The sequence below is a fragment of the Cynoglossus semilaevis genome, chromosome 13 (assembly GCF_000523025.1).
Source record: "Cynoglossus semilaevis isolate Cse_v1.0 chromosome 13, Cse_v1.0, whole genome shotgun sequence".
Lineage (NCBI taxonomy): Eukaryota > Metazoa > Chordata > Actinopteri > Pleuronectiformes > Cynoglossidae > Cynoglossus > Cynoglossus semilaevis.
In genome coordinates this window covers 4,382,015-4,398,823 of record NC_024319.1, presented here as the reverse complement: position 1 = coordinate 4,398,823, position 16,809 = coordinate 4,382,015, and the positions used below count along the sequence as shown (strand labels likewise).

The window sequence follows — 16,809 nt, the reverse complement described above, 5'->3', positions numbered from 1 at the left end:
TGTGTTTAAAAGTCCAAAAATATTTTGGAGGATGTAAAAAGTTTAACAAGACACATTGTGAAAGAAAATCTTTATTTATTTGAATTTAAGTTGGTTTAATGCTGATGTTTGCTCTGATTTCAAAATAGATTAATCATGAATTTTTTATTTTGAAAAAAATCCAACCAAGTATAACAATTCAATGTTGAATATAAATATAATACATTTCAACATCTGCTTTTAAACTTATGGCCTTTTCATTATCGTGGGTCAAAAGTTCAGGTTTAGAACAATGGAGTCAGAGAAATATTTCATGGTAAACCACACCTTCATAGATGTACAAATACAGTCTTTCTGTGTGATTTCAGTCAATGAGACCTTACAGTTGGTTCAGTGGTTAGTGATGGATTACACCACAAAAAAAACCACAGGGTGAGGTAGGTCAACGGTGTCAACTGAGATCTGTGTGAAAGACCAACTCAAGGAAACAGGTAAATATGGAAAATTAAAAACATGATATCAGAAGGTTGCCTTTCACCCAGCAGTGACTATTTATGTCGATAACATGCTAACCTTGTGTGTGATTTCTAAATTAGAAAACGTACTGTGTCTTTGTGTTCCATGTCAAAACAATTGTTTGACTTCAGGCGTTTGTTGATCCTACAGTAGAAGGTGGATGAAAGTTCCAGCATCAGCATCCTGTAGGAACACGTCTGGAACTCTGTGGGATATTTATGTATTTGTACACTTCCTGAATGGAACTCACCAAAAGACTCCACTGTTGCACATGTCCAAGTCTCCTGCTGATTTCCTCACGGGCCTTTTCTTTGTGCTGCTGTGGAATTAATTTGAAAACATGAATTAAAAACCTCACATCTTCCACGTCTGTCTATTACAGTAACTCTGACGTTTTCCTATAAATATGCTTGAAAATATGGACCTGCGGACGGAGGTTTCTTCGTGTGTTTTGGTTCAGTCCACCAAGACGTTTAGAATCTTTTGTCTTGTTCCTGGAAAATAGAAACACACGTTGAATTTTAATTCATTTCATTTAGTTTTCAGGGACCATGTACAACAACATTCATCAAACGTAGGTAACAAGAGCATGCAAACAGATTTAGCCACAGGCTAATTTCCAGTCTACCTGACTGTTATCAATGGCAGTGGAAAAGCCAGCTACTGTGATCACATGACATGAGAGAACTGCACTCTCTGGTCTGTCTCCTATAAACAATACCAAGACAACCATTAAAGGAAACTGAACTATGGCAATCACAAACTGTTGACACCAACGTTTTCTTTATGACAGGCGTTAGTAAAACAATAAAAATTAAAAAAATCCTCCAAGTATAAGTCTTCGGTCAAATGTCACACCTCGATAAAGACTCAGATGTGTCATAGATGAAACTGCCATACACCTGCCATCCATTGTACCCAAACCTGTAGGTAACATCATGTTGAGCACACTGCACTATAAATCATCAGAACAAATACTTTGCATGGGCGGGATTGGGTTTCCATATCATTCCAGCTCTCCGGTCGTACTTTAAACCTGAGCGCTGATTCGCTAATGCCTGGGTGTGTTGTGTTTTGAATTCATGGTGTGTTTCTGTTGAAGCGTTGTGCAAACAAAAATACAGCCTAACTACAGGTGTAAAAATATTTCCTCGTAATTCCCTGTAATCCACATGTGGTAATTCAGGTTTGCTTTTTGTTTTGTTTGTTTTTTAGGTAGGAAGACCAATCCAAAAATGTGTTTTGGATTGGTTTTCCTTTTTTTTTTTTTTCTTCAATCAAACAAACAACAAAAACTTTTTTTAGATAGAATAAAAAAACAGCAAACACAAAAAGTGAAGTGGAGTGGGACAAAAGTTCTATTATTTTATCAAGTCAGACCTAGACATGTATGTGTTCTTGTCAGTTGGACGTAACAGACAATCAAACAGGGAATTACAAATTTTCAAGTCAGTTCCACAGTAGCGGTGTACTCTAAAATGTTTCCTATTAATTTAATTTTTTTTTTTAAGATAAAACAAAGAGTAAATCAATGATTAAAAAATAAAAATAGAAACTAAAAATAAAATAATAATAAACATAGAATTAAGATATAAAATATATTATATTATAATTATTATTAAATTAAATAATATTTAAAAATAAACAAAAAAAACAAAATCAAATATAAACTGTTAAAAAAATTATAAAAGGATTTAAGAATAAAAAATAAACAAAACAAAAAAAGATAAATAAAATAAAAATATTTAAAACAAATAATAAATCCCAAACTAACTCTAACACTTACCTACTACCCTGACCCTTGTGACCTCAATATCATTAATAACTCTTACCAAATAGGAGTAAACCTGAATAAGAAACAAAAATACACAACCTGCTATTATCAAAAAAAAAAAAAAAACCAAAAACTCCTGTTACTGCACAGACACATCAGGGTGTACGGTGAATACAGTTGGTGGGTTCTGACTCACACCACCACTGTGTGCAAACACAGGCCAAATCACAACAGTCTGATCTTAGGCTCAGTCTGTCTGGGTGTTTGAGGTCTGCAGTGTGATGTTAACACATTATTATGGTCTGTGTCAGTGTGTCATCATGTCATGGGCCGAGCTACATCAGTTAGATAGCAGCAGAGCTCCATTCCTAATGAGTGATCTACAGTCAGCAGCGACACCTGCTCTGAAGTTAACGGTGACAAGTCGCTAATGTGTTCATTGGGAAATTGTTTACCGGATGAAGACGTCACAATCTGAATATTGCAAATTTGGATTTTTCCCCACATGTGCCGTATGCCATCCCTTGTGTTTCACAGCTAGCAGTTCTTCTAATCTTAGGAGCCATTAAAGCTGTTAAAGTAGATTTTAGGTTCTTACCGTCTGGATGTCTCTCTCTCTCTCTCTCTCTGTCGCTGGAGACTTTCTTCTGAGCTGCCAAAATATGGAAAAAGTTTCTCCGTTACCAAATAAAAATTTTTTTTTTTCATTGCTTTTCATGATGTTTCATATCTAAAAACAATCCCTACGTTGACCTTTGAGCCTGGAGTGAACTGCAGATGAGTCTGCTCTGTATTAGCTACATGTGTGAGTGATTTAATATTTTTACTTTTAATCTGCCACAACGACGACCACATTTTAGATGAAGCCTCAAATCACTGGACTTAATGACAAGGTTTCCACTGCCTTGTAATATTAAACGGGTTCATTCAGGGTGTCGTGATTTCGAATGAATAATTTAGTGGTAAACTGAGCAGTGCTGTCGCTGACTGGCGCCAGGAAGGGTGGTCACATGGGGGTTAATTTGAAGGGAAAATGTAAACAATATTTAGCAAGTTTTTTGTTTCTTTTCATCTCTAATCATCCAATCCGTTTCAGGGTCACGGGTGGAGAACTTGATAGTAAATGTTTGCCAGTACTTCTCAGTGATTACGTTTTATTGTTTATTTTATTTTTTATTTAGGAGGAGAGGAGAGACAGTTGGTTTGTGTCTTATCGAGCTCGTGCAAGACAGGGGATCACGATTGGTCAGTTTTGGTAAACAGACCAATCAGATTTCAGCAGAAGCGGGCCTTAATGTAAAATTCCAGACAAAATGTTTGATTTTAGATATGCTAATGTTGGCTTCGATGATCGTAAAATTCACTTGAAATTCAGTGTATGTGCTCAATAGTCCGACATATACTGAGAGGTCAGCGGTCACTACACAAAAAGTCCAAAATAGCTGTGTTTTACGGTGAAAGAACATATAAACAACCGGATTACCGTAATAGCAACACAGTTTAGCGACGCGGTTTACGGTACATAAATAGTATACGTTATACACACTTTTTACTCTCACGAAATAAAATAATTGATTGCGTATATTTTATAGACTTTTCGTACGTTGGAATGCCTGCTATACAACCTTTAAACATGCTTTCTGCGACGGACGCTGTATCTCAGGCGACCGTCACCTCCTTCAACTCCTCCTCCTCGACTTTCCCTCTGTTTCCGTATTTAGCAGTTAGTGTTGAAACGGGCGTGTTTCTCTGTCCTACGCACTCCCACAGTGACGTGATGAGAAAAGTTATCACAATAGTGATAAGCTGAAGTGGGAGGAGGAAGGAGCGGAGGAGGAAGGAGCTCGGTTGGGGGGGGAACCAGCACACGTACACGCACGGACCGGTGTGGAGGCTGATATGATCGACGGTACTGTGGACAGTAGCATCAGAAGAGACCGGAGGTTCTGACGGACGAGCCTCTCCTAACTTTACTAACTTACTTATTTATTTACTTACTTATTTATTTATTCACCCGGGCCTTGTGTTGTGTTGTGTTTCCGACGAAGATGAACGGAATGACGAGGAGTCTGTGCACCTTTGAGGACATCCGACAACAGGAGTATGGGGTGAGTTAGTCGGTTACTCGCAAGTTTGACAAACTTTTGACTTTGTTTTTTTTTTTAAAAAAAAAAAAAAAAAAGATTTTGAAAACAGAGTAGTTGAAGTTTGAATATTTAAGCTGCAATTGTTTACGTTGTTTATTCTAGAAATTTTAATATTTAAGCTGCAACTGTTTACGTTGTTTATTCTAGAAATTTTAAATCCATTCTAATCATTACCTCGTGACAATAATTCAAGTTAACCACTCATTAATTACATTAATTAGTTAGTTGTTTGTTCCACTGAATAAATAATATTGTGTAGGATTAGAACTTCCCAAACCTAAAATACATTTGTTCCCAATTTCCTATTTTATTTCTTATTTTGCTATATCTCTGCAAACTGTATTCCGAGTTAATTTGTAAAACAAAATAAAACTAAAAATATATTTAAAACAGAACATTCAGACCTCAGTCCATTTTCAAATTGGCTGCAGAATCATGTAATATGCAAATTTACAACATACTCTTTGGATATCATGGAAATTTCAAGTTTTACGCAAATGTTTTTGTTTGTGTGTTTTTAAGCCATTTGACACAAATAACACAGAACTTTTTGATGCAGAGCCGATTTTAAAACGTACATTTTTAGTTTCTCTCTACGGCGTCGTTTGATCATCATCAGGCGTTCAAATCGATTCCCTGTTTGGCAGGTCAGACTGTGGCTGTCTTCTAATCTACCGTGTAGTATTTAAAGTATTAGACTTGCATGCTTATTTCAGACACGACCTAAACATAGCATCCTGGAATTAGTCAGAATAACCTGTGCGTGACACGGATGCTTACTGCTTACATCATACGGGCTGCAACACCTGCATCAGAAATTTAACCACAGCCTCCGTCATCGGCTGCAGCACCTGCGTGTCAAGTCCTGGTAAACATGATTATACGTTTAAACGCTCATTCTCTACGTGTGTTCACGAGCTGCTCTGTTCACCTGAACATCAGGCCTGTTCAACTGAAAGCTTAATCATTCACCTCTGCCTAAGAGGAAAACCATTAACTGCATTTTATGAGTCTGCGGGAGAGAACGTGACACTTTCACCTTAGCTTTCACCGCAGCCGCAGCCGCAGCAGCAGCAGCAGCAGCAGGAGCACGCGCCGCAGGCGCCGGCACCGAGCCTGTCCTCTGGGCTCATATCAGATCACTGTGTTTACTGAGGCCACACTGAGAAAGCAGTTATGTTTAAATCATATGAACTGACTCTGGTCACAGACACATTATACAACTGTGTTAATGGTCTGGAGACCAGCCGGGTCAAACACAATCACTCACCGGGACAAAAAACTAAAAGTCAGTCTACACTGAGAGCCAAACAGGTATAACAGAGAATGCTGTCACCAGAAATACTGAAGAGACTGCAACGACTTTTACCTCAATAAAATACATATACATTGCCATGCATATCTTATACACGTGGACAACTTGACAACTGCATTTAACCAATCCTGTAAACATAAGTATCGACCTGGTAAATTGTTTTGTGACTTGACAAGAATAGGGTTCTTCGACTGTATAAACCTCAATTTTTTTCCCCTGGTAAATTGTTTTATGACTTGACAAGAATACGGTTCTTTTTAAAGCAACCACATGAATGTTAAGCTGTGGTGGGCCACAAAAAACGTGTGATGGGCTGAATTCGGTCCACGGGCCTTGAGTTTGACATATGTGGTCTAGACAAATATATCACATTCTCTTGTGTACCAGGCCATGCTGTTTGCCAGAAAGGCTTGAGTGTACAGTGATCAGAAGTAATCATGCCTCTAATAAACTGATGTACGCTCGCTGAGCGTGCGTCATGAAGCCGTATATGATATTCCATATGTGCTCGGAGACTGTTTGTTCAGCAGATTAGCAGCAGGTAGTGTAAGTCATAGAGCATTAGCATCAGATTCAAACAGGACCCATAGGTTGTCAAACACAACATTTACATATCTGACTTGCTTATCCGGGTCAGTCTGAGAAAAAAACCAGACACGGGTTTTTGACTTCTACACATTATACACTAACCGTTATCAACTTTATCAAGATAAACCCAGGGAAGGAATGTGCTTGATATGGAGCATGTGGTTTGTTTTTTTTTTATCGTTTTGATAAGAGGTTTCTCAGGAAGAAGAGAAAGGAGAAGGGATCAGCAGCCAACTCTGAGGTAGTGTCTTCTGATATTTGTGAATTGCATTTCCTCCCTGTGACAAATGCATACTTGCTGTTCAGAAACATTTCTCAAAATAGTGTTACAGAGGAGTCCGAGTGACTCGATACATTCCCTCTCTCTGTCCTCATCTGTCTTTCCCGTTTCAGTCAGGAGTGTGTGACATCACTGACTGGGAATCGACCAAACTTGACATGTAACGTGTCTGCATAGAGTAATGACATCAGCACGTCAGGTCACACCTGGAAAACCACAACCATCACACACAGCAGAGGGAACACAGACATTTTTACTTCACCCATCACACAGAGCAGAGGGAACACAGACATTTTTACTTATAAAGTAAAGGGCCAGTCCAGGTGTTTTTTTTAACTGGGGTATGTGATAAACTGACACGTCATCAATGCACAGATGGGAAAAAGACTCCAGACACAGACAGTCACCGAAGACATGACCCAGGGCGAAAAGATACCACAATTTACTGGACATTGTTGGAGTCTGATGCACGTCTCCTGTCATGACCTTTGATCTGTTTACCTTTAAATAATCAATGTCACCTGACGATGGTGATTCTTTCATAAGCACCTCCTCTCTTAACACCTCAGCGCCACTGATACCTTTACAATTCACCACGTCTTTATCTCAACAGAGACTGACTAAAGGTCACGGCTCAAACAAACAGCAAATTATTTACTAACCTCCGAAGTAAGTGATGGCTCATGCGACGGTCACGTCTCAGAAGGCAACCAGGTGGAGACACAATGAGTCTGGGACCTGGTAAAGAGAACAAAAGTCCAATGCTTTAGTTAAATAACCGCCACCACAAACATCTAGTCGGATTATGTAAATTTACCAAAAGAAGCTTTCAGGTTAAACTGGAATAAAATAGTTAGTCTCTCAAGACTTAACCTGATGGTGCTTAGCCTTCAGTAGAACAAAGACGAAGAAAGAACTGCCACAAAGTAGGGGATAAACAGCTAAGAAAAAAAATATATGAACAACATTGAACTTCAAATCTGAAGACTGGGCCGGGATTGGACGGATGGGTGTCACGGCCTTTGGCCTATGGTACCTGTGTTTTTGTCTCAGAACAGGCTGAGGTTTATATTGTAGAAGGGAGAAAAACAGTGGCATCTGTTCAGCAGATGTGTGTGTGGGGGCATTGTGTAAGAGACACGGTGTGATTTACATGTAGGTGAAATAAATAGAAACCTGAGAATTTTAATGTCAGGTTAGTTTCTTTTTTCCAAACACCCCTCTGAGCGACATTTTTATTTCCTCGTCCCAGATTCAGCAGCTCTGGTTGTTCAGTAACTATCACAACAGAGGTTCCTCTTCAGCTGCTTCAGCACAGATGATTTACAAACCTCCCGGAGCCAAAGTCAAAAACAAAAGTCTCTTCTTGTCACTCTGAGCCTTTCTGCTCAGTCATCCCCCACAATCCTTTGTGGCCATTGTAACATTGCCCGGCAGTGTGGCTGCAGTCTGTGTGTGAGGTTTGTTTCAGGTTTCTGTCCTCTGTTAAAAAGCTGACGTGTACTTTGAGTTGCTGTGTCCATCCTCGTGTGTTTTCCCACCTCGTAGCGGCTGTATTTGTGCACACACATGCGTCACTCTCATGAGCACATCCGACGCGTTTCTTTGTCAGTGTTCCTAGGAAAATCTAATATTACCAGTTGGCTTTAGAAGGTTGTACACCTTACATACTACTTTGTCAGTTTGCGTGTGTGAGAGAGAGAGAGAGAGAGAGAAAGAGACAGAGAGAGAGAGAGGAACACACAGTCCTAAAGAGTATAAAAAGAAACCAGACTGAGAGACTAGCATATAAATAGTCAGTGGCACTGGGAGGATTAGTCTTTGTTCAGTTGTCCATGAAGGGCCAAAGCAGTGGTATGGTGATGGATTCCTTCCCAACAACCCGCTCTCTGTTCACCCCTTCTCTCCCCCCTCCTCCCTTTTCATCCCCTAATCACTGTGGCCTATTACAGCTTTCAGGTGTCTGTAACCTGAGAGGAAAGCATGTTCAACAGGAGCTTTTATTTCTCTGACTACAGTGTTTGTTGTCCCCGGGCCCCTCCTCTCCCCCCGCCGCGCCGCGCCCCGGCTACGGAGCCCTTCATTGGACATTGAAAAAGTCTGCCTCATGGTTGCTCTCCGTGTCCTGTCTCTCCTCTGGCCTCAGCTCCATTTGTCCTCTCTACGTTTGTCTACGTATGAATATAGACCCTGTTCAATATAAGGGTCGTCTTACAAAAACTGTCCGCCCTGTTACCTCTGTCTGATTTTAATCTTTTAACATTTCCAATCTTTAAACACATGGTGTCCATTGTCCATTAAAAGTCACTGTTTATGAGCTTTCAATATTTTAGATTATTATTATTTTCTGAACATTTGAAGGATAATCGATTCATTAGGTCAAATTTGTGATACAAAGCAGTTGAAATTGCAATTGAAACTGCACAGTTTTTATTAACTTGTGTGTGTGTGTTTAGTGGGTGTGGCCTTAGTACAGTCACACTTCTAAAATATTCCTTAGTGGGTGTGGCCTAGTACAGTCACACTTCTAAAATATTCCTGTAAATAAAGTTTTTTTTAGTCAAACCCAAAAGTAAGTTTTGGGTCATAGTACCACAGAAAACTGACTCACACAGTACGGTTACACTGATGGTTATTACTATTACACTGAAGTTAGTGCCACCAAAGGATGATGGGAAATATAGGCAGAGACGTAAGAAATTTCAGGTCCTAATAAAGAATCGGTAACAGCGCCAGAAATGATCCTAAATATGGCAACAGACGTGAACAGCCGCACGAACACACGCCGCACGCCTCTACATTTCTCAATTCCTCAACATCACTCCTGTCAGTTTGCTTACTCTGACATATTTGATGTGGGTGAACACACCTCTGTGGCTGCTGGCTCCGGCACATTATTTATTCCCGGCAGACATTTCTTTCCTGCCTGTTTCACGTCTGGGTTGTGACATTGGATCAACAGCAGGAGGAGGACACGGTGAACCGTCCGGGAAACAAACAGTACACTGCATGTGTGTGTGTGTGTTGGGCTGGAGTTACATAATGACACTGACCTCCTCCCTCACTGCTGCATTCTTGTCCATGGACGGACACACACACACACACACTCAGTGGGAAGACCTGCTGAGGGGGGTTCCCTGCACTGACAGACACACATCAGATAAACTACGTCCTGGGCTGACCCAAGTTGAAGAAAACATATAAAAAGTGTGTGCGCTGCTTTTCCCAGAATTCCAAGTGTTGTTCACGCGCATTGTTGCGTTTCTGATCCCCTCCTCCGTGATACGCTTAATAGACCAGAGAGTTTATGGATTCTGTGAGGTTTTGTCGTCATGGAAATACTCTTCTGTCTTCTGCAAACTTTTTCCCAGAAATCCTTCCCCTGGTCACCATTGGCTGACAGCGCCTGGAGGATTTCCTCCTAAGTCCCTCTGACGTCCACAGCACACAATTTAAATCAAACAATCTGTCTCTGTGCATCAGGGGGAAACTTTACTTTCTCTCTACTGCCTGTACCCCCCCCCCCGCGCCCCCCCGCTCCATGTATGACTCAGTCTCTCCTCCTCTTTTTTCCACTCTCCTCCTCAAAATACTCCTCAAACAGCCTCTCCATCATATAACGGTCTCATTGTGGTTTCACTTCATTTTGCCCTTTTCTTCCTTGTCGTGTACAGGAGGGCTGCCGACGGTTGAGGCTCACGCTGCACGACCAGGGCCAGGCGGCACGGAGCGCACAGCAGCACTGGGACAAGGTAAGAAGAACTTTACGTCTCGCTCTTTAAGGACAGACCAGCAGGAGACAGAATGATATTGTGTTACATGAAGTAAGACTCGTGTGTGTGTGTGTGTGTAACTGAATAGGTGGTTCATGTACTTGAGGGAAAGGTCTTCCAAACAGATGCTGCTGTTTTACTGCCTGAAAATTAACTGCAGGTTGTTTCGAGGAAAACACCTTCAACTCTGATAACATTTTGAATATTTTTAAATCATAAAGCTCCGCCAGTGAAATAGAAGATAAGAAGATAAGATCTATCAAATATCTACCGTGCAACATTCCTCTACTCAAACCGTGACATTCCAGGCTAGAGTGAATCCTACAGCAGCAACACATCAGCGTTTAACTCTCCTATAGTTTAATGAAATACAACATTTTTTTAACCAAATCCAGCATCAAAATGAAATAAAGTGACCATGGAGGCAAAGAGTTACATAACACCACCCCCCCATCATCCCCTGCTCTCACTCTGTGTTTATGTCTGTGACAAACACACTGGGTGTTTACTGCTTCTAAAGACACAGCAGATGTTTATGGGTTTGTCTCTTGAGTATCACTGCATCCAGACCAGACCAGACCAGAACAGCTCACAGCTGTGGACGAATGAGAATAACAATCTGTAGATGCAGCTGAGAGAAACTTTCTTTTTTTTTTTTTCTTCTACCAAATGTAATTAGGCAACTTATTAGATCACCGGACGTTTGCTGGTGTTTTGTAACCTGTTATTGAACTGATTAAAAACTGTTCTGTGGGGAAGTTGGTTCACATGTCGACACATACTGGAAACTAATTCAGATTCCTGCAGCACATTCCTTGTAAAAAAAAAAAGAAAAAGGTGCTGCCCTTCAAATATAATATATCTATCTCCAAGGACCACCACTACCACCAACAATCAAATACAACAACACAGATCTACCTGAGATTGTTAAAGTATTTATCAGCCAACACATCCTTCACAACAGTCTTCAATACAGTCCTCAAACCACACACAAACACAGAGCAACAATTAAACCACTCACATTTGATCCGACTTCAGAGACAACTCAGCATTTTTATAAATATTTAAATAAATAAGCTACAATAGTCCAGTGACCTCTGCTTCTGTAGAAATGTCCAAACATTGGTTTCACTTTCTTTTCTCTGCCTTCCAGCCAGTCGGACGTGCCTTTGCACTGGTGCAGCCAGCCAACGACAGAACAGCTGTGAACCCAGAGCCTGTCAAGTCTAGGGAGGAGCAGGTTGAAGTTATTAAGGTGGGTGAAAAAAAAAAAAAAAAAAAACCCTGGATGAATCACATATGAGAGGCTGGCAAGAGGTTACAGTTTGACTCTCGTCTTCTGCAGGTTTATCTGGAGGCCCGTAAACAAGAGCAGCACAAACACCAGCAGAGTCTGAAGATGCTGTCAGATGAGGTGTCACAGATACAGGAGGTCAGTTTATCACACCTACATTTTAGGGTTGTAGGCAGGTGGTGGAGGGAGGGGGGAGTTTACAGCCTGGACAGTCACTCAGTCCCTCACAGTGAAAGTGAAAGCATGGATTCACACTGCACTCATCATTCAGAGAGTCCATCTACCTTGGAGGAACATGTCAACTCTATACTGAAAACCAAGGATAGAACCATTACATGAGCCGAACAATCTCTAAATAAATCTACAATCCTGTCAATCAGTTGTCCGTAGGCTCTAGACTTCATTCAAATACGATTACTCATACTCAGAAACATAGTAATTCCACCACCAGATACTCTGTAACAGCTTTCCTACTCCATCCAGCTGCACATCCGTCTGCCGTCTGTTATTGTTTTTCTTCCTCCAGTTCAGTGTCTTGTTGACCCCGTGGGCAGTTTGTTTTTAATGGGTCAACAATGTCAGCAGTTTGGAGGAATTTTAACGTCAGGGACAAAGACAGAAGCGAAACTTACTGTAGGATTTCTTTTTCTGTTAGGATACGAGCAATTTAATAAAACTCCCAGAGAGGTATGCTACTTTCTTAGCACTAAATACGCTACTGCCTCTGCGCTAAATAAGCTAATGTCCTACAGTTCACATCTGCACAGTACGGTGTTGGTATTTGGTATTACATTGAACTCACTCACTGATCTGTCTCTTCTCCACTCAGGTGAGATACTGTCTGAAAACACTGAGAGAGCAAATGGCTGCTAAAAGTAAGGTAGGTTTATGCAGGCTGTTGTTGAAACTCCATTGTTAACCTTACATCCTGTAGGCCTTTCATGGCATTTCCTCCACCACTCTCACCTCCATCCCTAACTATCCTCCGGCTAACTTCCTTCTTTTCTCCCACAGCCACACACAAATGGTTGGAAAATGGGAATTCCCTTCAGGAAGAACACCTCATCCAACGCCAAGGCAGAAGCTAAATCTGATGTACAGGTGAGCCGCCTCCCAAAATAAACCACCTCTGTTCAGGGTTCACTGTGTACACAAGGGAATTTGTGAGCTTTGTCAAAGCTTCTTTACCATCTTGTATCAAAGCTCTGGTGCGAGGTTCTTGTCTGGACAGTGTGTGCTAATGTGAGGCCTGTAACGCAGACAGAAAACTTGGGCTAAACAGAAAAACAAAGTGAGACGTGACACTGGCTAAAACACAGATTTGATCTCAAAGTGTGAGCACACACTCACAGTGTTTCTTCACAGCACCCCAGGGTCTATGAAAGTGTGTGAAGTTTGCTCCAGCACACACTGTTCCACTGTCTGTCTGAGTTATTGTGTTAGGGCCCACCCATTGTTCCCAGCATTCCACGGATGTTTGGCCATTTAAAAATGTTGTTTCTCTCTTTGAGACGTGCGTTTTCAGGCACCATTACTACATCGCATGTCAACGACGTGTCGTATGAGCAAAGTTACGCTGATCAAACTGACTTTGGTCTAATTGTTTCTGTAGTAATTATAGTATTTACCCATGATTCATGCCGTGGATCGGGACTGGAGAAACACAACGTTAAACGTTGGCGATGATCTAAGTGCTCCAGTGACGCACTGGGACACTCCTGTTTTCACCATCACAGCCCCACCTACTGAGCTTGAGCAAAACTGTGCTTGTTTTAAATTACATCATCAGATGGAATGGGTCTGGCTATTATTTTTTTTCCACCTTGAAAATCCTGACTTTTTCTCTGTTAGGAGGATGACGAAGCAGAGAGGAACAAGCTGAGAGAAGTCAGTAAGCGCTTATACGCCCAGCTGCAGGAGGCTGAGAAGAAACACCAGGAGGAGAAGGAGAGGCTGCAGGTGAGGAGGAAAATAAAAGAATGTGTACCAGAAGGGGGTGCTACAAAGAGGGCCAACTGCTTCTCTTTAAGCCTATAATTAAGTCATTAAGATTTTGTTATATATTATATTCATAAAGTACTGATAAACAAATACTGTTGTGGGATGGGTCACGGTACTGTAGTACTAAAAATATTTTTGACAAAACCTGTTCAAGGGCCGCGTTTGGCTCATTGGAATCAACAAAGGTGTTTACGTCAGGTGCCCATCCTCACCCAACACTCACGGGTGTAATATGAGACGTTCTGGTGTAGGTGTCGTGCCCAGAGGGACAGTGTCACACAACTGGAATCTAACCCTACAGCAACTGGTTGGAACTCAACCTGAATTATATAACTCCTAATGTTTCCCAGGAGTTTGTGATCTCAGTTTGTTAGCTCGCAGTCCTTCACTGTCAAACCTGTTTGTGTTGTAAAGTGATGATCCTATTTAGAGGAAAAACTCCCAGGTGGGGGGGCGGAGCATCTGTTAGAACGACATGTGACTGAAAACCAAACCACTGAATAAAGGGGGTGGGGTTGTGTCCTGTTTCAGTCCAAAGTCCAAAAGGGGGTGAGGGATGGGGTGGGGTCGTGTCCTGTTTCAGTCCAAAGTCCAAAAACATTCATAAAGTTATTAGTTGATTCACAATTGAATTTAAATGTGAATCTCAGTGTGAATGGCTGTTTGTCTCTATGTGTGTCTGGATTAAACAATCTGCACATATGACGTTCATCAGTCAGGTTAACTTGATCCCAGTTTCTTGCACCAGATTTCTGATTCCGACACCGTGAGGTTGAAGACATGGTTGAATTGTAATGCATTGTTAAACAGACCAAACTTTCTCACCTCCAGGCTGAAGGCACCAGGCTGAAGGAGCGTTTGAGTGACCAGGAGGACAAACTGAAGACCACAGAGGAAGCCAGTGAGAGAAAGGACCAACGCATCGAAGAGCTGCAGAGGCTGCTGGGAGGCATGGCGCAAGAAAGCGCCACCTTGAGGGTGGAAATCCACAACCGTGAAGAGGAACTGCGGGAGCTGCGTGACTTCAGAAAGGAAGGCCAGCAGGGAAACCAGAGGTCTGAAAAAATAAAAAATAAAACACACATGAAATCTATCAATAAAGTTCTGTCAGTCAAACTACCATAAGAGTTCTATTTGTTTGAATATCGGTGTGATTTTTTTTTTTTACATTTGTTTGAATATCGGTATGATTTTCTTTTTTTAGAGCTGAACAGTTGGAGAAGGAAGTCGCAATTCTCAAAGAGAAAATCCACCATCTGGATGATATGTTGAAGAGCCAACAGAGGAAAGTCAGGCACATGATTGAACAGGTGAGACTCTTGATATGTGTGTGTGTGTGTGTGAGGCTACAGCAAACACGCTGTGTGCCTTGGTGTATCGTATTTGTGCAGGGCTTCACTCACAGTCTGTCTCCGGGTTTTTTCTTCAGCTGCAAAACTCTCGCATGGTGATCCAGGAGAGAGACCGTGTGATCAAGGAGCTGGAGGAGAAAGTGGCTTTTCTGGAGGCAGAGGTGAGCCAGGCAGGGAATCTGTGCAACGTCATATATTGGAGTTAGACAGATATATATATATGAACATTTTAAATATTAAAAAATATGATTTAACATACCCAGTGGAGTCCCCTCCTGGTAGTTGGTTGCTACTTCTAGTAAAATCTGTAAAACACATTGGTGCAACTGGACTCACGTGAACTGATGAGTGACCACTGCTGTGTTTACAGAACCGAGAGATGCACGACCAGATGGACTACTTTCTGGGTGAACAAAGGTCAAACTCCTACCTGTCATCAGAGCGGAACCCACAGATTGTCTACAGGTAAGTTGCTTGATGTTTAGTCAAAAACTTTAAATGTGTTCTTGGTCATGTTAAGGTGGAACAGACAGAGGCCAAAAAATACTGGGTAAAATACTGTGATACTGGTCTAAGTCTGAGGTGAAACCAGAGAAATTTGTCATTTTCTGTCTTCACCCATAAAACAGAGACACTTTATTTGTGAAGACTCTGAATGATGTAACACTTTTCTTCTTAACTACTTTCACAAGTCAAACAAACGTCTTCTTCTTCTCCTTCCTTTCCCAGTAAACCACTGAAGCCAAACACGACATCAAACAAACCGCTCCCCTTTATCAAAGTCATTGAGATCAAGTCGTGAAGGGACCCAGAAACACACAACTGAGATGAACAACGCAGAACCACTCACTCCACTTTTTGTCTCAGACTTCAATGACTGACAGTTATATATATATATATACATATATGTATGACTGACAGTTATATATATATATGTATATACATATATATATATGACATTTAAAGCTACACCTGTACTTTACCGCAGCAGAGTGCCAGTGTCCTGCCCTGTTGATTACGTTTTAACGTTATCAAAATATTTGTTGTTGTTGTTGTGATGTGCAAATTGTTAGGGCGACAGATAATTTGCCAACATGTAATGGGTAGGGCGACAGATAATTTGCCAACATGTGAAATAATAATAATAATTTAACTTTTGTGTACAGTCATGTAGCATCCAGTAACTGTTGTAGTCAAGACCACAAACCTGGGGAAGCTGTAAATAACGACTGTGGCTTGTATCAGGTCAACACCCTGTGCTGTACATTTGCACTCCCCGCATAACAATTTGACATTTAACACAAACTGAGGCCTGTGGAAGTTTAGATTTTCCTAAATATTTCTTTTTAAACATTTCATGCTCCCCACATTTTGTGTACAGATGTTTTGTTTTGTATGTTTGGATTTGATGTTGTAATTTCTAACAACTTTTTTTCTCTCCTCTGTATTTATTTATAAAATAAATAAATAGAAAAAAAAATCTGGTGTGTTAAATTCTTTTCGTATATGCCAAAAGAAAAAAGTCGCAAATGTAGGAAAACGAGTTAGCAGGAATTTGATTGATTTCAATGCTAAAAGATAATTACAGGTTGCTACTAAACTACTTAATAATTAAACATAAAAACACATGAGAAATGCCCCAGAAACCCCCAAATTCTTAAAAAGGCAATAAAATAGCTTTTTTTACTAAGAGTATAAGTTCCCTTTGTTTTTCTGACGGATAAAATTAAAGTCAACAAAGTAGACTGTCCTTAAAGAATCAAACATGTGAATTATTCGACGTGATCACC

At 40.8% G+C, this 16,809-nt stretch overlaps 1 protein-coding gene and 1 long non-coding RNA gene across 3 annotated transcripts; one reads left to right on the top strand and one right to left on the bottom strand.

Annotated features, from left to right (window-relative positions):
• Positions 1–6: 6 nt before the first annotated feature.
• LOC103388197 (uncharacterized) lies at positions 7–4,027 on the bottom strand. The gene is made up of 4 exons (XR_003051494.1): positions 3,895–4,027; positions 2,868–2,921; positions 920–989; positions 7–814 (listed from the first exon to the last, which is right to left on the bottom strand). It is a non-coding gene; the product is annotated as an uncharacterized LOC103388197 (long non-coding RNA).
• A 213-nt stretch (positions 4,028–4,240) lies between these two features.
• On the top strand, positions 4,241–16,111 carry LOC103388198 (tuftelin). Of its 2 annotated transcripts, XR_003051493.1 has the most exons (13): positions 4,241–4,377; positions 10,274–10,351; positions 11,526–11,627; positions 11,718–11,804; positions 12,496–12,546; positions 12,681–12,767; positions 13,518–13,625; positions 14,499–14,722; positions 14,872–14,977; positions 15,097–15,180; positions 15,390–15,484; positions 15,749–15,907; positions 15,945–16,111. XR_003051493.1 is itself a non-coding variant. In XM_025061517.1 (12 exons), the coding sequence occupies exons 1-12, from the start codon at positions 4,318–4,320 to the stop codon at positions 15,819–15,821; spliced, it is 1,155 nt and encodes a 384-aa protein (XP_024917285.1). In that variant the 5' UTR covers positions 4,241–4,317; the 3' UTR covers positions 15,822–15,912. The 2 variants fall into 2 exon arrangements, 1 of the variants encoding a protein (XP_024917285.1); XM_025061517.1 differs by lacking the exon at positions 15,945–16,111 and having other exon boundaries at positions 15,749–15,912.
• Positions 16,112–16,809: the final 698 nt, after the last annotated feature.